Source organism: Phoenix dactylifera, unplaced genomic scaffold, assembly GCF_009389715.1.
Source record: "Phoenix dactylifera cultivar Barhee BC4 unplaced genomic scaffold, palm_55x_up_171113_PBpolish2nd_filt_p 000167F, whole genome shotgun sequence".
Classification (NCBI taxonomy): domain Eukaryota; kingdom Viridiplantae; phylum Streptophyta; class Magnoliopsida; order Arecales; family Arecaceae; genus Phoenix; species Phoenix dactylifera.
The window spans coordinates 116,482-143,118 of record NW_024067708.1 but is presented as its reverse complement, the minus strand read 5'-3'; the positions used below and the strand labels follow the sequence as shown (position 1 = coordinate 143,118).

Sequence of the window (26,637 nt, the reverse complement as noted above, 5' to 3'; positions counted from 1 at the left end):
TGTCACTAGATTCGTTAAGATTATCCTGCATGAGATGGCATCGGTGGCCGGTGGGAGAAATTAGACTCTGCACCAGTGCAATCCGACTTCGGTACATGGGCCAGATGCGCCACGTCAGCTTAAGTTGAGAGAGAAATGTCATTTTTTTTCTTTTTTTTTTGTTTTTTAGATAGATAATTTATGCAACACGTACACGAATACACCTAATAAAGTCAAAAAATAAAATAATACGGAGCCTCTGAGGCAGCTTCTTATCTCCTGTCCATAGAGTACTGCTGGCGTAGTTAGCCACGTGGATGGCCACCCAATCCACAGATTCATTGGCTTTTCTAAATACATGCTTAGTCAGGATAATACATGTATCCCTCATTATCATTCAGATGTCATGAATCAATGGATGATCACCGACAACAATCTTTGGATCTTTTGGACCTAACCAATAACCGTGGCCGGATCATCAAGAGAGAAATGCCATTTGAAAAATTATTTTTAATACTGCATGTACTATATGGTCATGCACATCAGAGGTAACAATCTCTTGGTTCCAATAACAGGATATCGAGATACATATTTTACAAATGGTATCCACAGAAATAAGTGGCTATGGTTGATATATATATATATATATTGTCTTTGTTTTTATTCCCATCCCTATCATGTGCCGCAGCAACGGACGATCAAGATCGCCCCGATCTCATATCCCCATCCGAGAACCACCCCCACCCCAAAACGGCAACGGCTATCGGAAAACACGCTCCGCCAATCTTCTCTCTCTCACCTTGATTCTCTGATGGGTCACGGACAGTGGAAGCTGGAGCCGTGGATGGAGCTGCGGCAGAGGACGAGGCGAATCTGGCGGAAGATCGAGGAGGTGAAATGGCAAAGGAGGGAGAGGAAATTGAGCATCGTCTCCACCATAGAGCTCATTCGCTCAGAGGAACGCAAGGAACTGGTTAACGACGAGTCTCGCGGCGCTCCTAGGATGGAGACAAGGCAAGAGGATGAGGTCATCGTTCGACCACCGGAGATCGTGCCACCGCCGCCATAGCTACGGAGAAGGCGAAGAAAGAGAAAACGAGAGATGACGTGAAGAAGACAGTGACGGCAATGGAGGAGGAGACCGCAGCAGCGACGACGGCTATGGCGGAGGAGGAGGAGGAGGAGGAGGAGGAGGAGAATAGACGGTTAAGATTCAGGGGTGAGTGCTAGGGTTTTCTCATTAGGAGGAGAAAGAGGAGCGACTCTCTTCTCCCTCATCTTAATTTGACGTGGCACACCTGATCATGTGTTAAAATCGGATTGGATATGGTGCACCTTTTACAAGCCAATGGAAATACCTGACTAGGAGCAGTTGACCTAGGATTCTTTGCGGTGGGCAATTTGCATGCAGAGTGCCACATATAATCATCATCAGAAAATAGACAGCCATCGGCAGTAGCGTGCTATACATGACATGTAAAATTTTATTTGATAGCCGTCAATCTCTTAATAGAGAACATTGAGTGCTGCATAATACTCGGCGAGATCGATGCACGTAGCTGTTTGAGTTGGGAGTTTGCAAACATGATTTCCTCGCCGATACTGGTAGAAATTGTGACTGCAAGAATAATAAATAGCCAACAGATGAGGTTATGATTAATGAATATGCATGGAAGGACGTAAAATGCATGGTTGCCAATCATCCCGGTTGATAAAGTCACTAAGAATTTTATAAATGAATGGAATTGAATTCTGCATATACCTTGCGAGGGCTGTAAATCTCTCTCTTATTAACTCTTAAAAAGAACAAGTTAATCATGCATGCATGTTTAGTCATAATATTTTTTATTTGCGAGCATGGTGGAGTTTTGAGCCAGGAATGGCTAGATAGCACAAAGTAGGAAACTTCCTATTGCCGAAGTCACCGAGCCAGTAGTGGCTTGATACCAACAAGTATAAAGGTGGGCTTTTCCATGACTATTAGATATTAAGGGTCTATTTGGATGCCAAATATTATGTTGTCTATTTATGGTTTCCCCGAACACCAGAAACCTATGGGCGAGAGAGAGAGAGAGATTTTATTATTTTTAAACTTTAGAATATGAAAGTCAAAATAGAACCTAAAACTCTAAACCTATAGTTATCATTCAATTGCCTAAGTCCTAACATTTCCCAATTGAATTTTTCAATTGAATGATATCAGTTAGTTCACTTTCAACAAATCCAACCCTTGCCCAACTAAACACGAAGTTGGACAAATTACAACCCACAACATGCAAAGCCAATAAGTCGAAGGGCCTAATGACTTAACATATCATCAGCACACTATTATTATTATTATTATTATTATTATTATTTTGATTGAAAGGTGGCGGAAGCCACCTATTTTATTGATAAGTAGAAATTACGGGATACAGACGCTAAAGTAAAACCAGAAAAAAATTACAAGAACCCAGAGGAGATTGAGCAGCAACATGACGAGGCAATGAGCATACGCCCAAAAATTTACAAGAACCAGCAGTGTTTTTTTCAAATAGTGAATATTCCTTCAATATTAAGAAAACAAACATTTATAACTCAAATCCGTGGATCAAGTATGAGACCGGAGTTCCAAGTCAAACATTCAACTAAATTTGAGTCAACATCAGACAATTGGAACAAGTAGTATCAGGCCAAACCAAAAACGTACAATTGGATCGGCACAAGAGTATTGGCATAGACCGGTGGAATTAGATTTGTCTCGAACCCAATGTTCGAACGGATTTGAGTTGTCAAGTGAACAAGTTAGGTCTAGATCTAACCTTTGTATCCTATGCCAATATAGAATAAACTTGAGGTCAGGAAGCTAATTAAAGAAGTGATTCGGCAAAGTCCGTAAATTCTGGAAGCATCCAATATATATATATATATATATATATATATATATATATATATATATATATATGGCCTGATCTGATTGCCACCTCTACATTAGAGTCCACTGAAGTCTTATACATCGTAACTAGGAAAATGTTTACCCTTTGAGATTGATCTAAAGCCTCAAATCCAAACCACAAGAGCACATAGATAAATTAAAATGGAAGAACAGTGTATTCCAAAAATTTACCACTGAAAGATGAAAAATTGATCAATGATCGTGTTAGGGATGAGGACGAAGGTTAGGATGTCGAGCGGACCTGGGAGGATAATATCAGAAATCAATGGCCGCCTGCGGCGTGCTTCTGCTGGTGCTCGAGGTGGCGGCGCTCCTCGGGGAGGGCGACGAGGTACGAGAAGATCATGCCACCGATGCAGACGTGGAAAAGGGGCTCGACGGAGCTGGTCTCGATGTACTTCTCGATGTAGCGGTCCACGGCCTGGTCGGTCGTCTTCTTGATGTGCTCCCACGTGAGCTTCGGCTTCAGGTAGCCCGGGAGTTCCCTCACCTTCATCCCCTTGATCTCGTTATAGAACGCTCTCATCGCCATGGCCGCCCGCTCCGAGCTCCCCGAAACCCTAACCCTAGCTCGAGATTTCCCCCCTCTTTCGACGATGAAGAAAGCAAAAGACCCGGATCGCTTGGTAGAAACTCCGAATTGTTAAATTGGATGGAGTCCATATCCGTTTCGCTGCTTCCCTGGCACGTGCATCGCACGGGGCACCATTTTTCATGGAAACAAATGAAAACTATATGGTAATTCATCCATACAATTTTCACGACATCAAACACGCTTGACCCACCACCGAGGTGGTAGCACGGTTGGAACGAGGCTAAAATTTCACCGAAGTAGCCTAGGTTCGAAATGCCCGGGAGTCGATTAAATGCGGGGACCGAATGCCCCCTGTCCGGTTTGTCCGGTGGAGTCGCCATTTGGTCTGCCGATACTTAGGTGGTGCTGGTGTGATGTACTCATACGTGGAAGGGCTGCCATGCTAGTAGGGCTCCCTACGGGTGGGAAGGGTATGAGTAAAAAATGTTCTGCATGTATCGAACACTCTCCAACAGAAAAGAAGCCCAGTGAGGGTTGCTACGAGGGTGAGGTTCTCCTCACCCACCTCTTTCCTTTTTCCTAGCAAAAAAAAAAACATGCTTGACCCAGCAAACTCAGACTCGGTTGCATTCAGGGCCTATCGAGATTAGGGATGCAAATGGGTCAGGTCGGGTCCTACTTTTAGATCTAGACCCAATCCAATAGAAGATTGGGTCAGCTACACCGCTACAATTTTTGACCCAACGGATTATTCGGGTCGGATCAGGTCCATGTATAACCCGGATCCAACCCAAAAAATTCGGGTCTGGGTCGGGTCCAATTCGAGTCAACCTATCCTAGCTTTAAAACTTGTTTATACCTCCGCGAGTTACAGCCCGCGTACCCAAATAATTTTACATATTTGAGTCGGGTCGGGTTGTAAGATTGAAAACCAAAAATTACCAAAATTTCAAATGGATCGGGTCGAGTCTGAATTCAATAAACTCAGACCCGACCCAGAAAATGGAACGGATCCAATTTTAGGATCCGACCCGGCCCCATGGATCCTTCAAAATAGAGCCGGTTCGGGTCACGAGTCAACCCGACCCATTTGCAGCCTTAATCAGAATGCTTCGGGTGGTGCACATGAGACCAACTTTAGGCCCAACAATTTGGATTAGGTCAAGATCCAGCATGACTAGATCCAATCCACAATGTTTGGTTTCCGGTTGAGAGCAAATCCCATTGGGTCTACAGTTTAAATCAAGCATTTAGCAATCTTTATATATATATATATATATATATATATATATATATATATATATATATATATATATATATGGCCTGATCTGATTGCCACCTCTACATTAGAGTCCACTGAAGTCTGATCTGCTTTAATCCATTTGATACTTAATCAGACATTCTAATGAATGTTCTAATCAGCTTCAAATAATGGACCATGCTCCAAAACCGTTATTTTCCATTATATTGGCAATAAAGACCATTATTTGTTCGGTACAACCATAAGCTTGATTTATTTGGGAGTAAAGAAATTGTTGTAGTGATGGCTATCATCAGCCATTATATCAATGATAGCATACAAAAATGGAAAGTAAAGTGTCATTTCATGGATGAATTTCTCAAAAGGGGGAAAAGTTGCGATATGATTATAATTGTTCACTAAATAAAATAATTCTTTAGTTGATATATAGGTATGTTTTAGAACATATCAATTTATGATGAGTTAGGGCTTGTTCTAGCAGCCCACTGTGCGGCAATCAGAGATTCTGAATTTGATTTTTGGATGATGTATTTTCAAAAAAACACAAATAGATTTCCTCCTTTTAAAAAAAAAATATTATTTTTTTGTTATATAGAAATACTATTTAATAATTAATAATTTATCTATAGATTTTTCTAAAATTAGGATGAGAAGTGATATCAAGGTGAAGTAGAATAGGAATCTATGTCCACTACAAAAGAAAGGATATCTCCCGGCGTTTTTGTTGGTCTCTACCGACGCTTTTAAGCGTCGGCGAATTTCCAGCCTACGCACCCCAAAGCGTGGGTCAGACGTCGGACAGGTGGGCGTGGGTTCAGTTTAGGTCGACGCATCAAAAAAGCGTCGACCTAAATGCCGACGCTTTTAAGCGTCGTTCATCTTCGAGGAACCCGACGCTTAAAAGCGTCAGCGTACTTGGACCGACGTTTCAGACGGTAGTTTCTGTTGGACTATGCCGACGCTTAAAAGCGCCGGCTTATGCTCCTTGACCGACGCAAAGCGTCGTTAAAGGCGTGGTATTTCCGACGCTAAATAACGTCGGCAATAGCATTTTTTTTTAATTTTTTTTTTGTAAAAGCAATTTTTAATACTCTGTATATATTAATTTCTAACAAAACACATACACTAAATCACATAGATAACAAAATACACATCACAAACAAGAACTTTTCATTCAAAATATTCATATTATCATATTTGATTACATTGTACTTCAAAAACATTCTAAAAACATCCATCTCAAATTCTTAAGTACACAATCTACGATGTATCAAGAGTCGACGACATCATCATCTCTACGAGTAGATAAAGTATCAGCAACCTACAAGAAAAAAAATACTTTAGAAACTAAAAATACGAAAGTCATCATGCTCATACAAGAATACATTATAATTACATAAAATATTTAAATATATTTAGTTATGTACCGGAGGAGCAAATCTCTGCAAAAAAGATGAAATATGGTCAAGCTGATCCTGCAAAGATTGTATCTTCAACTCTTGGCTCTGCTTCAACTCCGCCATATCAGTCATATGACTCTGCCTCATCTCCTCTATCCTTATCTCATATGACTGCTTTATCTGTGCCATCTTTGTCTTCAAACTACAAATTTTTGCAGTGCTAGTACCTTGTCTGGCATCTTGGGCATATCGGCTCACTGCAGACAGCTGAGTGGGGGTAACTCCGATACCGTAACCCCTCACACGACCATAACATTCCGGGCCCATCAATTCAGCATAAACCTGAGCCTCGACGCGACTGGCCGCGTCGGATGATGATGACTCCCCGACGCGCTCTGAAATAAGATTTGTAGCTCTTTCCTATATCTCTCTCAAAAAAATAAATAGTCACATTAATAATTTAAAAGAAGTAAAATTAATAAAAAAAATTATGATCAAATAAAAAATGAATACATACAATTATATCTCTCGACTCGTCTCGGACAAAGCTGTCATCTCGGTGAGTGTGGGTCATCTTATAAAACTCTACCTCACCAGGCTTCCTTCCATGCGCTACTATCTACACATACGGAAAGTATATTGGCAAACTATATATCATGATACGTGCTATATGTTAGTAGAGTTTCAAATAGTTTCAAAAAGAACTTACGAATTCATTTATACGTGCTATATGAGGAACTGCTTGAGATGCTCATGCAGCTCTACCAATATTAGAATATGTCTGCCAAAATAAAAGCACACAGTATAATATGATTCAATGTATATATTTACAATTTATATTAATAATAAAGATAATAGAAGATATTGAAACAATATACGTGACCTGTTCTCTTTTAGAAAACCAGTAGTGAACAAGCTCTCTCCACTGCTCAGGGTATACATCAGGAGGAGTCACACGAGCAACCTCCTCCTCTGTCATACCCTCGTGCTTGAAGTCCGTCTTCAATTTTGCTTTATATTCTTTCCATTTGCGGTTGAGGGACTTTAGCACCCGATTATGGCTCTCTGGAGGAAGTACAAACTTACCCTACAACAAGATACAGAATGTTATAATAATATTAAACCTCTAATAAAATTATGATACTAAGCAAATTAACATACAGGAGGTGTCGAATTAAAAAGAATAAATTCAATTCATTACCTGTATAAGTCTAAGAAGCTCAACCTTATATGAAGGAAGCATGTCATTCCACTTCGTATAGTTGAGCGGACACAGTTGACCCTTGCGTCAATCGATCCTAAAAAGCTTGATAGTAGACCTCCAGCTCTATTGATGGGCTACCCCAATTCGTTGCATCGGATGATGATCTTCTCACTCGGAGGAAGCTTCCACACATCCTTTGCTTGAGTGAGTCCCCGTCTCGTCCTCACTGTCCCTTGTCCATCTATTCAAATTAAATAAAATGTCTTAAAAAGTTGAAGACAAATATGAACATAAAATATGAACTTTAAATCGAATTACCCTGGATCCGGAGCTCATCCTCCGGACAATCAGCAGGAGGCTCGCGCTGAGATCCTGACTCGTGCTGCTGGTGATTACATGGCTGCTGGAACTGTAGGGACTGCTCAGAAGTAGATCCCACCTGAGAATGCTGGAACTCCATATCTCTAAATCGTCTCTCTCGGGGCATATTGTTACCTGGTATGCACAAAAAAGAATCAATATTTGGTTAAATGATAAATTTATACTAAATAAAGGGCTAATGAAAGAGAATATAATAACTCATTCAACATATGCTTCATAAATTTTACTTACCATTATGAAACTATATTCTCATTCAACATCCATCCTAATCAAACTCGTTGGCGCATTTACTTCATCAGTTGGCACAACATTATAAGGAATACACTGAGTATAAGTATCATCGTCCTCCTCTTCCAACTTTTTTCCCATATCATACAAGTCCCTAGGTTTCGTTTTAATAACAAGAGACCAATTTTTATCTTTTGAGTCTTGCACAAAAAATACTTATCGAGCTTGAGATGAAAAAACAAATGGATCATCTTTCAATAACACACCAGTATGTATCAACCTTGAAAAATTTACAAGTGTGAATCCATTTATGTCTTGCCTCAAACCTCTAGGTGAGTTTATATTCACCCAATCACATCGAAATAATACTACCTTAAAATTTCCATAATAATCCTGCTCATAAATATCTGTTAGAGCACCATAATAATTTTTTCCGTCCGCCTCAACCATAACTCCACTATTTTGGGTTTTTCTAAATTTCTCATGCTCTTTAGTATGAAATTTAAAACTATTTATAATGAACCCATCATATTTGTTGACAATATTATTCGGACCTCGAGCAATGACTATTAACTCCTCAGAACAATTCCTCTCCATCATCACTGGTACCTAAAGAAAAATGGAAGTAATGATTAATTTCTCTCTATAAAAATTTAAAAAAAAGCTTAATATATTAGACATCTAACCTGTTTGAAAAGCCATTCTGGAAATAATTCAACCAACCATCGTTGCTCAATCCTTGGTGTAGGACGAATGTTATGGTTGAGACTTCGCTGAGCTATTAAAAATTCTCTGCACGATCAAAGTTATCTTTAATTAAATACCAATATTACATTCTCCTGACATGACAGTAAATTTAGATTTCAATTAACCGTACTAACCTGCGAGACTCAGATATTATATCACTATGAAGTAAGACATAGCGATGTGCTTGTGCCAACGATTTCTGGTCAAGAACAACCAACACTTTCAACTTTTCCCAAAACTCTTCCACCAGATGAGAACTTGTAAACATCTGCATTCTTTATGATATCACAATTCCTTTGAGGTCGATTGAAAACCGTTTTAACACCTTCAAGATATCTCGAACGAAATGTCAAACACTCCTCAGCAATATATCCTTCAGCAATCGAGCCCTCGGGATAGGCTCGATTGCGTGCATAATCTTTTAAGCGCATAAGAAACCTTCAACAATAAATTTTTAAAATAAATATCAAGTAGGCCCCTTATATCATCTTCTTCTACAGAATTTTGTTTCGTGTCACTACATCCAAAATTGAAGGTGTCTTCTAGATCGGAGGGTTGGTTACATGAAGGTATGAACTCTCCATGGAGTACCCATTCAGTATAACCCTTTAGAAAACCATTCCATACCAAATGTTCTTCAACAATTTTTGGATCAAGAGCAGAACTGTTTACACATTTTTAACATGGACATAAAATCTTCCCGTTCATATTAGATTTCTCAAAAGCAAACTTAATGAAATTCTGAACTCCATCTAAATATTCAGCACTAGATCTTAACTTATTTATCCAACTTTTGTCCATTCTATTAAAATACCGATTGAACTGCAGTTTTTTAAAAAAAGATAAACAAAATTAGAAAGATGACCTACATATAAATTTCAGAAGATATTTTGCCTTGCAAATTTATATATCTAACTGGAATGCTACTTCTTGTATCAATGTCCATATAAATCTTAAAGACGCAACATTTCAGACTTTCAGCAATGTATGCCTTATGGTGTAAAATCATAACATAGAGAAAGGGATGTATTGCTTTCAGAGAATACCAATAGTTCACTAGTGTCTTCTCTTGCTTTGACCTAAAATCAAACCTTGATTATCTGAAACAAAGTGAAATGATTGAATTAGTTATATGATTCAAAGTAAACCAAAACATGTTGATAACATAACTTTGATCAATCCAAGAATGCTACATTATTTATCTTAGTTTAATGTCACACATATAGATAGACTTAGCAGTCAAGATTCAGCTACATCAATACTCCCTAAGACATTGACATGCATCTCCTTTTGAAGAAGTTCTATTTAACTAACAAGATAGAACGAATATAATGTTAAAATATTATATTGGGCTTGATCTCAATGCCATTGCAACAAGTAATAAAGTCCAGAATTCAGAGACCATTAGTGAAATTATTAAAGTATCAGCCACGAGCAATTTCATCAACTTAATTCTAGATAATTTGACTCCATAATCCATCTGCCATCTTTCTTCCTCTGTTTCTTTCCAGATAGTTTGTTTCTCCCGTTGGGCTCCAGAACTAATCCAGCTTATTTCATGGATTTTGGTGTCTTAACATTTGAGCACAATATTACAAATAAGAAGTATTAGTGAAGGAGACACAGCAATTTTAATGGTACAAATAAAAGGTGCAAATAAAATGCAAAAATTGGTGAGAACAAAAGAAGACACTTGATGATACAAGGTTCGATATGAATGTTAAAGTTTCAATTTGAGGTAAAGAAATCTAAGAATTTCAATAAGACTAATAAGTATCATGATACATAGTACATGATACATAGTTTTATTAAGAGGTATAAGAGTTTGTAACATATCAAAGAGTTTCAAAAAAATATACGAATATGTATTTGCGCCTCGCATAACTCTTGGAGACCAATGTATGAAGAATCGACTAAGATGCTTGTGCCAGCTTGGTGGATATCGGAATATGTCTACCAAATAAAATAAACAATGTGGTATATTTTTTATACACACACATACATATACATACACACATGACATACATACATACGTATACATGTACACACACACACACACACACACACACACACACACACATATATATATATATATATATATATATTAAGAGAGTATATATAATGTATCCTCTCTCAGAAAATTATTAGTGAATAAGCTTTCTCTATTAATGAGGGTATACGTCGCCGGTGCCGCCTCCATCGCCAGCGTCGAGAAGGTCGAGAAGGTTCCATTGCGTGCTCGCCCTCTCTTCCTCGAACTTTATGTAGCGGTCCTGTGGCTCGGCGTTATATATCACCGACGTGAAACATAACTCATCATTATGTAAAAAGACTCTTGTACCCTCATCGATTTCAGTAGTTGTCGGTTGAGCTACAAATGAGATGGGAAGGGCAGATGTGGAAAATGCGCTGGCCCGGACATATTACTCTGTATTCCGAGTTAGGTCTAGTGCTGTCTTAGGTGACACCATAAGCCCCATTTAATAGTTTTGGACATATATGCTGGTTTGTTCCAGATTCAATTTCACTAAATTCAGGCCTAGTTTTATGGATTCAGTTCTTGTATACAACTGAAAGTAGTATCTGTAATTTTAATTACAATCTCAAGTTCTCAACTATAATATAATTATCGGGACTCATATTGGTATAAGAACCTCACAATCTGCACCCATATATTCAGAGTGCGATGGCCGTATCATGCCTAACAAAATTTGAAGTGGTTAGATATGCCCATATACATCAGTCTCCCCTAAATATTGTAATTATAAAATTAAGAATTACCTATGACATGGCTTGCAATCTTGGCTTGTAAATCTGATCTGATGTACTTGATTGCACTGTTGTTCAGAAAGAAAAGAACAAATTAAAGAGATGCAGAAGATTTATTTCTGAAGGACCAAAGCAAGCCTCTAGTAGTTTCTGAAATTTGAACCACAGCCAATATTCTGACAAACTTGCTGATTGTTGGATTCAGCATTGTTGCTAAAATCTTAAAGATCGAGCAGGGCTCTTTCCCTCTTTTTATCACTATAGGCTTAGTGATAATAAATATATGCTCTTTGATACGGAAGGAAAATTGGTCACATCCATTTGCTTTGTAAAAATAGTATCACCTTTGGACTTTCATCGTCAATGAAAAAGAACTGGTCACATCCAGTTATTTTCCAGAAATATAATATAATCCTTACATATACTTTCATCATCTATCATCCATACAGTACTCACAAAATGGCCACTTCCCAGAAGTGAAGGTATCAGTCCAATGGCAACAGTTTCAAAACAAATAGGTCCCTGGTGATGCTTTTCAATTACAGGGGCATGCATCAATCATCAAAACAACAACGTTATGCATGATTGGATATAACTCAAGGCAAATAGATTTCGATGATCAAAGAGTTTCTAAGGAGGCTACATGAGGATTGCAGTTTTAACAGGACTCTGAAGATGCTGTATGCACACCTCTGCAATTGTTTATATCTCTTCTTCATCAAATGGGTCCCTCTCAGGATAGTCTCCAACCTGTAAAAGGAATGCTAGTTAGCACAAATTTTATTGGCAATTTTTCTACCTACATGTCTTGCAACTGATCAATACGATAAAAATGTAAAAGATTCAGGATTTAGAAAAGAGGGAAAAAAGGGGCAAGGTTCCATATCTTGTGCCATAAGATCTGCAGTTCTACTAGACATTATGAGCACAGATATGTTGACTCATTACAGTATTTCCATTTTTGAACATTTGATATTTGTCATTATAAAAAAGTTGCATTAAGACTAGCTGTTTTATCAACTGAAACTAATACATTATAAGTTCATCTATAAGCCTCATTCCATCTGTCTGGCATGGGCTGTATGGATTGTGCTTTGATGTAGGTGCCCAAGGAAAGCCAACAATGAAATAAGAAAAATTCTACTTGAGACGCTAGAAATTTTATCTTTGTTCCTTCTTGTAAAACAGCATAAACTTTATTCATATGCTCAGCATCAAGCTTCGCATTCTTGGTACCTGACTGCAGACCTGTAGGAGGCCACTAAGGTCATACCAAACCGTAACGGTACACTAAAAATATATTTTTTTTTCAAAGTTTTTAAGCTTTCTTTATTTAGTTTTGAGTATAAAATAGGATTTTGTGAGTTTGTTTTTGATGTTTAAATGCAATATACTTTATTTTTTATATTACATACCTAAAGAATGGTTTGACTATATCATACATGTTAAATTAACTAAATATAATACTGTAAATATAAAATATTTATATTAAAAAAATTGGAAACGCATCATCTGCTCAATTCCAAATTGAGTGAAACCTGGATCTAAAGACTGGCTCACCATTCCCCTCTCTCCCTCTCTTTCTCCTCTCCTCTCTTTAGCCTCTCTTACCTTGAAATAGAGGGAGATAAGGGTGCCGGATTTCTTTCTCCCCCAATTATTGAGGCCCTGAACCAGCATGGGGCCCTTAATGAGTCGAACCACTCAGAATCAAGCAGTTCTAGGAGATTCGGCCCAATAAGGACCAGTTCACACCAATGCATGCAAAATCCCATACCAACACCACAAACCATCCCAGTTTATGGTCGATACGGAATGATGCTGACTAAACAGGACCGATTCATATGGTATTGCATTCTTAAATTGGTAGACTAGAGCTATAAAAGACTAATAAACACAAATTACAAAAAAATAAAGTAAATCACCAAAAAAATGTTAAGAAACTTGGTATAAAAGTGCATACACATGGATAAAGGTACCGATATCAATAAATCATGTCATCCTGCCTACTTGTAAGAGTTAAAGTTTCTAATCTTATTTTCGCTTATATTTATTTATTTTTCATTCTGAAGTCTGAACAGCTGAGGTTTAGTTCCTATACTTGTACAAGGTTGGACAGATCAACCAGCTACGTTATTGCAAACTTGTCAGCCAGTCACCAGATATCTAACAACCTGGTAAGGTTGCAATTCAATGGGCATGTTAATTATATTAATGTACCGCACTAATGCTCACTCCTTATCCAAACAATTGTCCATTCCTGGTACAAGAAACATTCTTTACAAAATCAGATGGCCTGCAGAAGCACATCTAGAAGTTTTCTTTCCAGTCAACCAGCAGTTCCTCATGAACCGAGCAGATCAGAGGGTTTTGTTTGTTCGTTTTTTTGTTCATTTGTTTGTTTTTGCATCTGTGCACTGGCATTTATGCAGGTCTAGCAATTCTTTTTGGCCAGCACAGCTGAGAGGGATGCACTAAATCAACTGATTCTTACATGGTTACTGGGAGACAATTGCTTCAGCTGGCTAGCTTCTAGGGCTTTGATCACAAGCCTACCATGTACTAGTTCTGGACCGGGATTTCAAGGTGATCTCAGAAGGTTCTGTTCAGTTAGATGTGTTTTCTGCATTCTCTGTCATAATTAGGAGGCTGTAATAAAGTATCAGCCCTATCCACTGACCAAAAAGCACATGCATGCACAAACGCACACGTGCATGAACAATTCAATCTCTATGCACTTATTAAGAAGCTCGAGCAAATGTGAGTGAGAAATGAACTACACTTCAAATACAGGCTCTACATCCATATTACTTCATGAAATTATTGCTCTTGAGTCAAGTACTCAGGATTGAAACAAGTAATGCAAACCAGTATTGCACATATACCTTGACTTTGTCCGGCCTAAGTATGGCACCATGTTGTGGCAGGCACTGAAAATAGCGAATACCTTTCACCCTACAACAACAAAAAAGGCCAATAGATGAACATACGAAAGTATAAATACACTACCAATGATGATATATTAAATAATCTACACATAAAAGATGGATGGATTTTCTTGAAATAAAAATGACATTACCAAGCATCCTCCAAGTCTTCTTTTTTAAAAAAAATCTTGAAATAAAAATGACAACAACCAGCATCTTACAAGTCTTCTTTAAAAAAACAAGCATCCTAGAATCATGTCCAGCAAGAAAACTGGTCTCCTTCTGTCAAGCTTGGACTAGTTATTAAACATGATTCTAGATAAGAATACTGCACCACATGATTGCAGGATTTCATGATTGGCCATTAACTTAATGTCCAATCCTCCAACTATTTCTGCTGATGTCATCTGCGAAGGCAAGTTATCAGATAGTGGGTCCAAAATGAAAGAGTGGAAAAAAATATAGTGCTATCTGATAGATAATAAAGGAGGTGAAAAAAGAAAAGCATTAGTTGGTAGAGGTTACTAGACACTTGAATTATCAAATTAATTTATCAGTTTCTTGAAACTGACATGCGATCCAGATTGTGATGATGGAATTAGGATAATATCTGCTAGGGGTGCAAGAAGGTATGGCAGACCTTTATCAGACTCAAGCTTGAGAACAATAAATTTGGACTTGGGGTGTCTCAAATCTAGACAAGATTATAGATTGTTAGAACCTGAACCCATTAAAAATCTCAGGCACAAACAAAATGATTTGAAATGTTGTACCTAACTCATAATCAAACGGACCCAACCTACAAAACTTGTTGAGTGATGGATATGGTCTAGCTCATAATAATGAATCTAATTCAAGTTGCACACAACTTATACCTAAACCAGAGGTCAACCGGTAATGCCTTGTGGATGAATAAAGGATCCACAAAGAATAAAAACCATAGGTTGATCCAGATCTGGATTGATCTGAACTGCATTGGCAATTTTTAGATTTTTCTTTGTAATCTTCACATCCAAGCACAGCTTGATTAGGTTATATAACAGATATCTGCTTCGGTACAGAAGAAACCTATCATAGCAATGCAGAAAATTAAAGATAGAATAAAGAGAGAACAAGAAGAAGAAGAAGCAGAGGAACAGAAGGAAGAAGAAATAAGAAGAAAAGCCAACAGCCTGCTTTGCATGATTTCAATCCCATGAACCTGCCCAAATTGCGGGCCATATGACCTCTTAAATAAAGATAACCAACCCAGTTTCCTTTCCCACATAGGACTGTAAGAAAATAGAGATAAATATCAACCAAATTTGATAAAAAAATCCACCAAAATGAAGACTTGATGATGCCTATTAACAACCCAATTTGAGCCCCTTCAGGCTCAAACATACCTCAATTTGACTGCAATTGGACTCCAAAAACCCCTATAAAAATAACCAAATTACAAGAAAAAAGTAGAAAAATAGAAAATTAAAGCCTGAAAACTGAGACATGGAAATGAGATATTAGGGTTTGATTCACTTATTCCAGCTTACAGTTCTCTCCAATCTAAGAGGAATAATGTCTTAGACTAGTGATAACATCATCTTGCATTTAGAACTACGAAGAAAAACACATTGGCTATATAATAAAGGCGATATAGTATAAAATAAGGGTGTGTATCATATATACAGTATCTAAATAATACATATGGTAATTAACATTCTAAAACCTAATATTATACTTGCAAAGAAGAAGAAAATATGAAAGATTATTAGTCACTGATTATAAAACCAACTTTTTTTGTCAAATTATTTTTAGATTTTAGAGACTTTCTTTAAAATAAAAAGCAATTACCGTTGATGAGTGGTGGTAGTCATACTCATAATAATAGTAGCAGTATTAGAAGTAGCAGCAGTTATAAGTTATGACAATACTGTAATAAATGACAATTCAAAGTAAAACAGTGAAGGTAGCATTTTTAGATATCCATTCTTTGTAAAAGCAGAAAGTCTTATCTTCTCTTTTAATCAGCAATTGAACTTCATGTAGAAGATAGTCCATTTTGCTATTTAAATTAACAAACACTTTCCTTCCATTACTTAATTCAGCTTTCAGAATCTCCAGTCAAGGAATGAATCTCTTAACAGAGTTACCTCAGCCATGAGCCTATGAGAGAATAAGAATACACCATCATAATGCCATTGCTGTTAGTCAGTTAGATCTTAATTCATCACTCTTTTCTGTCATGATTATTTACATTTAGCATTTAAAGACACCTTTTTGTGTGCCGTGTAACAGATACAATCAACAGAATATGATACCATGACCTTATGTGATGATTGTATGAAAGATCAATTCTATTTGCTGGGTTTCCAAACATTAACCAGACAAACTACAGATGTGAGAAAGAAACACATAAGAGGATATTTTGGGAAAATTGCAGTAATGGAAAAGGTATAAGGCCACATACATGCCATCATGTTTTCCGAGAGGTTCGTCATATTGAATTCCAACCCAAAATCCAGGTCCTAAAGCCTCAGCTCGACCAACAAACTTCACGACTCCCCTTTTTCCCCCAGGTTCAACTTCACATCTATCTCCAACCTAAATCAAGAAATAATGAAGATAACAAATAAGATAGAAGTAGCCTATAAATATTACTTAGGAACTACAATCCAATCTAGAGCAGATCATTCAAGTTCCTTCACTTGATATTTCAGATATAAAAAATAAGCATATGGATGCATTTAGAAGAGAAATGCATGCAAAATAGATATGATTCTAAAGATAATGGTTACATATCTTTCAAAGATTTATAAATCCACTGCTTAAGCAGCACTCAATAACCTAATTAGCAGTTTATAAAGTTGAAGTTATCATATAACAAACATCTGTGATGTTCAACCACATATTATCAATTAAAAAGAGGTGAACCATTGACAGCTAGAGGTCACATATGGAAATGTAATCTGTGACCAAGCCTTTAGAAAGAAGCCTCTACATATATTCTCCCTGGTTCATCCAAAGAGATTCATGAAACCAATGCCCCAGTTTGTCATTCCATTGACCATGAATTGAGATGTAGATATCAACTATGACCTCAACTTTTGCCTTCAGAATCAACTAAACTTTTAGAAGAGCAAGAAGCATAACAAGCTCCAAATTTAGTGGCTAGGGACTCATGAAACCTCAAACAAGAGAAATGATGATTAGACCAACAGTGCATCTAAACAAAACCTGCATTTCAGTAATTAAGATATCTGCTCAATCACTTCAATAACTTCTTACTTTCCAAGCAGCTTTAAAATATTTTCTTTTCAAGAACTAGGACAGGAGGAAGCCCAGCTATGATTGGGTCAGGGTAGGATTGAACCCAGGTCATTGGTATATCCAACAATCAGTGACTTTACCAACTCAACCAGCTGGCACAGTCTATGAACTGTGAATCTAGAAAGGGAGAAATGATAGCCTCAAAGCAGTTTGAAGGGTAGGTCTTGAATGTCTATATCAGATAGTTATAGACAATGCCACTAGTTTTAGCCAAAAGCTTCACAGGGCCTACTACATCATTGGTTACATCTGCCAAGGCATGGAAGCAGGAAGTCTTGAGTTTAAGATTAGGGCTATTAAAAATTCAGATTTGAAAGAAGATAACAGAGGAAAACATTTGAATGAACTGGCATCTCCAAAATGAACATGGTTTATTATTAGACCAATGGGGTCCCTACAAAAACCTGCACTTCAGCTCCAAGACATCTTGTCCACTTTCTCCTCCATCACATACTCAGGTCAAAAAAAAAAAAGTGAGACATAAGCCTTGGCCAGTTTAAAGGACATGGCTTGAATGCTTACATCGGATACTGGATACGCCGACCAGTTTCAGGCTTAAACTTCCCAGGGTTTCCACGTCAACAGTTATCTCCACCCATGCGAAGTAGCAGGAAGCCTCCAATTTAGGGTAAAGGGTACTTAAAATTCAGATCTGAGAGAAGAGAAAAAGGAAAGAAAGTTGAATGATTGGTCACTTTAAAGTGGAAATAATAGTTGATTTAAATTTAATCAGAATTTTCTAGCTTTGAAGGATGTCATGTAACTATATAATGAGGTGCATGCTCCTTCTCCACTGAGGAATTAGTAGAGTGGGTGCCTCACCTTTTCTAAAGCATAAGTCTTAAACAATGACACTGAGGAGAAACCTTGGGACCTCTTTTGTTAGCTTTTCAGCCTTATCTAAAGTTGTTAGCTATTTATGCCCAAAAGTGTGCTTTTCAGTGCAAGGTTCCTCCCGACTTACTAAGTTCCTGAGTGGTATATGCTTTTAGCTACATTAGCTTTCAACAAAGACCTCCTTCTGCAAGTTTGAGGGAATAAGTTTTTCCTAAAGAGGATGCAATGGAGTAATTTAGGTAAAAATGGTTGTACCATGTACACCATCAATTGATGATAAAAATAATCAGCAATAACATGTGAAAAATGTAACACGGTATATGTATATATGTATATATTTCTGCAGTTTATCTCTTCCAATTGTATATGCCACTGATATTCAGGCTCTATGAACCATACTATTCTTTCAATGACTGTCTTTTTCCTCTTTCATCACATCTATAATCTATTACAATGTTTATAACCAAACTATACTGGTAAGGCTCACATGGCCACAACTTATTCAACTCATGGAAGAATATGCTGATCAAACGGGGCAACATTTTTTTCTTAAAAAGCCACTAATATAGAGAAAGATATTTTCAAAAACAATTAGTTGAATGTTATTAATACATAGACTCCACCACATTCTGTGTACCCAAAAAGCAGGAGAATTTGATTTAGGTGGCATCTATGACTAGGATAAAGCAACACCTTTCTGCTAACTAGATCAAACATTGACATTCACAATATAAAAGTAATATCAATCATAGATTACTGACCTTGATATTTGCACAAAGGTCCTCCATGTAACTGTCCGCTAGCTAAGGTAAAAATCACAAAAAAATGAAAGTTAACAGAACGTGTATCCTTCACCTTGAAAAATATACTTGGACAGACTAAAGAAGACAAACGGTTAGAATAGGAGAAAACTTTCACAAATTATAAGTAGAGAAGATCAGTAGAAGGCCATTATTAAAGAAAAATAAAAAAGATAGAGATTATAAGTATTAAAACACCATCTTCATGTGCAAAGGAAAAGAATCAGAAGAAGGACAAATAGATGGAATAAACAATGAATTGTTAAAAGACAAAACCTGCATGGCTTACTTTGCTTTCACCGCTTGGTGGATTTTGAGATATCATTTTTTCTTTAAATTTCCTAAAGTTTCCTGATCAAATAGAGAAAATCAGATGACAAAGTTGTGCACTGCACATGAAAACCTAAAATATAGAAGAAAAGTCTCGATCATTATATAATTTTCACAAAGCAACAAAATCATAGGCATTCATAAGACCAGTGTATTCCACTATCAAATACAGTTTGATTGTGCCGACCCTGACTAATTTCATTGAATATACAAATAGTAATACCATAAGTATCAAGCCTTACTTGCAAAAAATTTGGTGTTAGATCTCATATCATCTGGTAGGGTTTCATATTTGCAATGGATGATTCACACTCTGGTGTTGGTTAAGTGTATATAAATAGAATGTTGTAGTTACTATCCATTTGCAGTACTGTTATGGTGATCCTACCACGTCCCAACTGTGCTAGTACATTTTAGTGCAGTTGTATACACATCTTAGGATATTTACTAATTGGATGGAACTTCTAATTTTTGCTTAACTCATGAACATGTATCCATATCCATGACATAAAATGTAGGTCCAAAATATACTTGATTTTAAAAACAATAAGCAATCAGAGAGATGTTTGAGGGTTAAAAGGCATGCATTATCTATTAAATAAGAAATATAAAATTCCACAAGCATGTCATTATTAATCTTTCATGATAGATGCACAAAAAAACAGCAAGGAACTTACGATCAAGTTTATTATAGGCTTCTTCAGAAATTTTATATTTCTCCACCAGTGAAGTGTCATCCAACCAGCCACCGGAGGTTACTGATGAGGGGTCCAGATCTATAATATGCAGTCGGTACCTTCAGATTATCATGGGTAATTCAATAAGTAAAAAGGAAAATGTATGTTGTTCCATAGACAACAAATGAAATAAACAGTAGCTCAGTAGCTAAATCATTACCTAGAATCCAGATAACCATTTCAGTCAGTCCAATATAAGAAGTACTTGCAATTAAAATCATGGCATGAAATTGTGAATCATGTATTACTTGAGTTACGAACACTACCTCATTACCTGGAAGCCATAAAATCATTTCACTAACTTAGCATAAGAAGTAATCCTGAACAAAGTTTTGAATTCTATTGCAGCTAGTTCTTTATATAGTTTGTGACTCTTCAAACAATAAATATTCATGGAGACTGGAGCACTCCAGAACTCTATTACTAATTAGTTAAGAATATGATCAAGCAACAATACTTGCTACTTCAAGCAATGTTCATTTAATATATTTGCCTTGAAAAATGATCATGAGGAGCTTACGCATATAGAATGCATCCCATCTCTTAAGTTCTCAATTTCCTGGAGGCATCATCTGATCCTAAACAAGCTCACTATATTCTGCTTGTGAGATTGAATCACACTAATTTCCAGAAGAAGGGCAGATGTTCTTCTAACGGCATTTTGCATATTTGTAATTCTAATTGAGCCTTGTTTAGCAAACAGTGATGGAGAATTTTTCAATGGGGGAAGAGTTGGGAAAAATCTTTTTTGACAATCAAACGTAGCTTTGAGTGTTTTTATTGTCTTTTTCCTTTCTTCAGTTGGCTCAAAAGTTCCTTCCCTAGAAGTTCTTCTATTTGGTGGAGTTAATGCAAAGTGAAGGATGTCATTCCGAATCTAAATTTCTTTCTCCCCCTATAATGGAACCGAAATCAGGTTCCAATTTGATCGGAGGATAGAAAAGTTATCTTTCCGAGGTTGTTCTCCTTCAATTAACCTGAAGATAGGGTCTACAATCAATGAAATCTTTCAGAGGAGGGTCTCCTACAATGGGATCCCAGATTCAGGTCATGAATTAAAAAATGTATCAAGAACTTGGCTACCTTGTCTGACCTTCTCTCTGTGTTGCATCTCAATCAGCCTAGAGATTGGGTTCTACAAAATGGTAATTCGCAGGAGCCTTTACAGCAAATTTGGCCTACAACCTTCACAAATTTGGGGCTTGCAATCACACTCTTTCATCAACCAGCAGGACAATCAGACATACAAAGAAGGCATAAGGAGCAGCGTAAAAGATTGCAACAAATCTGAATCAAAAATATCCAAACTTCGCACATTAAAGATTGTGGACTCACTAACCCATTTTGAGGGGAATAGAATCCAAGTGGCCTCAGATTGTCGCTCAGGTCGCACACTTTGGATCCGGCGTCATCGTAGAGCTCGAGGCGCATCGAGTCCACGGAGGTCCCGCACTTCCTCCAGAGCTTCTCCTTTGCCGACTCCACCGGCGTCTAAGAGAGAGAAAGAGCGGAATGGAACCAGGCATCTCGTCATCTAAGATCGATCGAAAGAGGGTTTTAACTTGTAGGTTTTACCTCGAGGGAGAAGCGAACGTGGGAGGAGAAGCTCTTTATGTTGGCATGAGTGACGACGAGGTCTACAGCGTCGTCGCTGGGAAGCTGAAGCCGAGAAGCCATTTGATTGGACCCTTCTTTCCCTCTTCCTTCCCTTGGTCCCTCGAGAGCTAGAAGGGAGTGGGAGGAAAGCCGGCGTCAGGGAAAGAGAAAGCGGTCGAAGAAGATATATTATATTTTATATAAGCATAATTATCAGAACCGGGCCCGACTTATCAGAACCGGACCAGATGCCAACCCGGTCCGATCGGATTTACGTTGAGGAAATCTTAAACGTATTTTTTAAGAGCTGGAGGCAGGAGGACGTCCGTCGCCTCTGGCGTTGTCCACAAAGCCAGAGATTGTACGGAAGGTCATGTCAGAAAAAGTGTCCGACCTTCACCAACAGCTCGGACTTTGAACGAGGAAATCGGTTTTATCTGAATCTTTGTGAAAGTAGAACTGTAGAAGCAGTTTACTAGCCGCTGCGTCTAGAGATCCAACAAAATCATCGAAAAGTCAGCTCAATGATAACATAAAAGCGACTAACCAAGATAGAAATACTGAGGACTTAACCCTTAAAAATGATAGGTCGACTGCATGAATGAGTCGAGATGGCAAGCATAATTCTTGAGCTTAGTTCATTCGATTCAAATTATTCGAGCCTAGCTGAGGGTGGGAGGAGGAGGGGTGTAGTGTACATCCGAAGGGAGAGTGTAGAGTACATCCACTTGGAGGATGACTCCACCTTTGTGATCGAGAAGATTTGCGGACGACATACCGTGATGGACGGGCAGTCTCTGATCCATGACATACAGAGGATGGCTGAGAACTGTGGCTCATTCAGGATCATTCATATTTATCGGAAGGCGAACACAGCTGTTGACTGAATAGCCTCCTACACGGTGCATTATTCTAGAGATTTTCTCTGGGGAAATCAGACAGATGTTCTCTACTTACTTAGCCAGCTTCTTTTTTTCTGACTTTATTGGCTGTACTCATAAACGTATGGTGTGAGGAGCCGGTATACTAAAAAAAAAAGAAACGGTGGATCGAATCGTCATGCAGTGCTTATATTTTTTTTAAATTTATTAAAAAATAATAAATTGAAGTGCTAGATTACCTCTCGAAGTATAGTAATCATTTCCAAAGGTTGGTGAAAAAACTAGCTAAATTTTTGGAAACCAAATGGACGTTGCCTCTTGTAAAAATCCGTCTAGCTCATGCGCCTTGGCCGGTTCTTATACACATTGATCCTTTGCTTTTGTATTGTTTCTAGTCTGACCGATTGGTCTGGTTCGATTCTCGTAACTGTAAATGAAGTGTAAATTGGTACATATCACGCTCATGATGGCAAATTGATAAGTAATTATACTGCTTTTCATTTTTCGAATCATTCAATCAACCGGCCTTGCTTGCCGCCGTTGAAGGGATTTTTAAAATATATTATTATTCTTGTTAGAAACTTGAAGATTTTGTGTGCGTGTTTTTATGTTTTTATTCTCATTACCAAAGTGGTGCTTTGTGTTTTTGCTCTCATTATGAAAATATGTGTTTTCGCTCTAATTACGAAAGTAGTGCCCATAGAGTTGGAAAATAGAAAAGTTCTTGTAGCTCATTCTTGCAGATAAAGTTGAATCCTACTCATATCCTTTGCATGAAAGAAAGATTCACTTTTCCTCACACCCATTCATCATTGGATCATCCACTGCTCGCTTTGAGATCTATACAGATGGCGAATGATGAGTTTGGATAGTTTTAAGATTTGTTCAAAATGATCTAGCGATGGATGGGTGCAAAAAGAGGTGAATCCTTCTTTTGTGGGAAGGATACAACCATATTCCAATAAAATTATACCTAATGCTAGCAGCCCACTTTGTCAACAAATATGCAACTTGATTGGCTGCCCGATGTGCATGAGTAGCCAAGAAGTGCAATAAAGTCATATGAGATCTTTCAAATGTTACGAAAAATAAGAAGATAGGGGATCTTGATGTGATCCTTAACTGATGTTGTCTTTAAAGTTTACATAGAAAATAATCGTAGGATAGTCACCCTCTGCCCAAACATCAAGAGCTCCATACATAGCAAAAGAAGCTGAGACACCCTCTCAAGAAACATAGTTTTGCTATATGACGGGATTAATGGCTGAAATAAAGCTTATCTCTCCAAAGGCTTTGCTCTCGTACTCTCTAATTACAGTCCACTAGCTACTATGTGGATATGGGAGTCACTGCCTAGCTTGAGGTGAACCAAAAATCCAAGGGAAGGAAATAAGACTTTAGGGTCGGATCTAGGTTAGTGGCAGGGAAGAACCATGCACATGCAATCCGACACCCTCCTTAAAAGGTGGTCCTGAAGGTAAATAAGTCTCCTATTTTAAGACTACGTTGCATGTAAGATAAACCAACGAAGAGAAAAAAAAAAGAAGGAAAAGAGTGGAAGGCGAGAGACGCAACACCCAATGCCCTTGTTGATGCTCCTTCTTTTCTTGGTTTTTAAGATGCTAAGAATGGAAAGGAGGTTAGTTTTTTTGAGGTTAGATGGAGATAGAAAGAAGCATGGAAGGGATGGAGGTGTAAGTTTTTGGATGAACCCAGTAGAGTCTTTCTTGGGTCATGGTTGTACCTCCCATGCCAAAAAATACCAGATGTTCTTTCGCACGGTCAGTTTTATCTCATGTTTGATATTCCACTTAATTTTTAAAGCTTGCACAATAATATTTTCATGAAAATATTAAGTCTGTCTTGATGAGATTTAAAAAATCCAAGCAATCTACAAACTGAAAGTTATTTAAATCTTTGAATTATATAGAAACAGCTACTATATGATCATGTCTTCATTCTGCATTTACTGATTTTCTAGTGACTTATTTAATAGGAAATTTTAAATTATAGACATTTGTAATAGTCTTCATAAATTTTTGAAAAAAGAAAAAATATACATATATATACATATTTCATAAACAAGTTCTAAAAGGCATGGTTCATCTTTTTCCGGCTATTGTCAAAAAAGTCTTCGGAGCATAGATGCGGTCTACTTGGGAGCCTATGTCCCTATCTTTTAAAAAATCTCAATTTTTCATCCAAGTCTAATCATTTGCTTAGAAATTCCATGATACTCATGCTGCAATATTTCTTGAGACCTAAAAGAAGTCGAAAACCAATGTTTTAATGGATTTAGAAGAGTGCTTTGGAGTTCTTTTTATTTTCATTAAATCTCCTTCAATGCATATGTGGAGGAGAGACTCTTGCTTCTATGTCTATAGTCCGAAGTTCAGCATTCGGGAAAAACTCAGGGTTGAGAAGTTCAGAATTTAACAAGAATCTACTAAATTGAGAAAAAATTAAGAAGTTTGAAACTTCTAGGAAGTAAAGAAACCAAATATCCTTGGAGAGATGCAATGTCAAGGTGGCCAAAGATGTCGGAGAGAGTGTGATGGGTTTTGATAAGGGTGAAGTTAGGATGCCCAGTGATACCAGAGGACAATGGACAACCAGTTTCAAACTGAGGATCTGTGAAGTGGAGTCGAGAGGCGCAGCCATGTGGAAAGATGAGAAGAAGAGAAGTGTGGAGAAGAAGACATGAGGAGAAAAGTGGAGAGGGAAAGCAACAGAAGCGATAGGAAACATAACTTTTTAGCTTTCCTTTTGGAAGGGGTAAATAAAAGTAAAAGGAGATTGAGATGGTTAGCTGAGTAGATGACTTTGTAGTGCATATGAATGCTAAGGTGATGGGAGAAGAGCATCTTATGTTGGAATGGAGAGTGCAATCAAAGATCAAATAGAGAATAATCAAATGCTCTATGCTGGAAGGGGCAGCAGGAGGAACATTGATCGACAACATGGCCTCTAGTGAATCTCGCATTATAGGGTGGGTCGGATGGAGCTGTCAATACCTAAGGTTTAAGATGAACAGGCTATTGCTACTGATGAGAAGGTTTTACAGATCTCTCGCCGATATATCAAATATGTACAAAATGAACAGCAGCAATATAGCTAGCATGCAAAAGTATATTATGAGTTATATAATTTACTAATCCTAATCACTAATCTTGAACTAGATATTTAAAATATATAGATCAATTTAAGTTAATTTTGATGCTTGAAGACTACATCAAATCAAACATGGTACCAATGAATGGCAGGAAACAACTGCTATTCCAATGGAAAATGTAAAAATCACTGCTATCCATCCCAGTCGAAATAGAAGACCAGACCAGAGATTTCAAGTATAAAAGCAAATGGGACAAGAAAGATACAGGCATGAGCAACACAAAATGCACACAGCATTGCATCATCCCCGAGTCACTGATCAAAAGTAGAGGCTAGGAGTCACAGATCAAAAGCAGAGACCGGGACCGAACTAGTTAGAAAGAAACAAGGATATACAAGGCAGGGGTGACATCTGTTGGACCTTTTGAAACAACATAAAATACTTCAACTAAGAGTAGCACTACCATGCAGATAAGATAAATCTAAATCAACAATTTGTTCTGCTTCTGTGTTTTTTATTGTCGTCTCTAACTGATATATCCCTTTCCAGATCTCAAGTTTCTTGTAAAACAAAGTTAGCAGTCATATGTATCATGATGGTCGATGTACTAGTCAACAAGAGATCCTACACTGATGATCCTTTCCTGCTATTACTTTAACCATTCGTCAATGG

The 26,637-nt window shown here is 37.5% G+C and overlaps 3 protein-coding genes across 3 annotated transcripts; all 3 read right to left on the bottom strand.

The window, feature by feature from the left end:
• Positions 1–1,471: 1,471 nt before the first annotated feature.
• Positions 1,472–3,537, bottom strand: LOC120105013. The gene is made up of 2 exons (XM_039117053.1): positions 3,156–3,537; positions 1,472–1,597 (listed from the first exon to the last, which is right to left on the bottom strand). Exon 1 carries the CDS (start codon positions 3,444–3,446, stop codon positions 3,177–3,179), a length of 270 nt encoding a protein of 89 aa, XP_038972981.1. The 5' UTR covers positions 3,447–3,537; the 3' UTR covers positions 1,472–1,597; positions 3,156–3,176.
• Positions 3,538–8,000: 4,463 nt separating this feature from the next.
• Positions 8,001–11,696, bottom strand: LOC120105012. The gene is made up of 4 exons (XM_039117052.1): positions 11,452–11,696; positions 8,805–9,770; positions 8,610–8,715; positions 8,001–8,532 (listed from the first exon to the last, which is right to left on the bottom strand). The coding sequence occupies exons 2-4, from the start codon at positions 8,942–8,944 to the stop codon at positions 8,140–8,142; spliced, it is 639 nt and encodes a 212-aa protein (XP_038972980.1). The 5' UTR covers positions 8,945–9,770; positions 11,452–11,696; the 3' UTR covers positions 8,001–8,139.
• A 103-nt stretch (positions 11,697–11,799) lies between these two features.
• LOC103713905 (tubulin-folding cofactor B) lies at positions 11,800–22,170 on the bottom strand. Its single transcript, XM_008800957.3, has 8 exons — positions 21,952–22,170; positions 21,716–21,867; positions 20,317–20,435; positions 19,599–19,660; positions 19,271–19,312; positions 16,813–16,946; positions 14,325–14,394; positions 11,800–12,189 (listed from the first exon to the last, which is right to left on the bottom strand). Exons 1-8 carry the CDS (start codon positions 22,051–22,053, stop codon positions 12,142–12,144), a joined length of 729 nt encoding a protein of 242 aa, XP_008799179.1. The 5' UTR covers positions 22,054–22,170; the 3' UTR covers positions 11,800–12,141.
• Between the last annotated feature and the right edge of the window lie 4,467 nt (positions 22,171–26,637).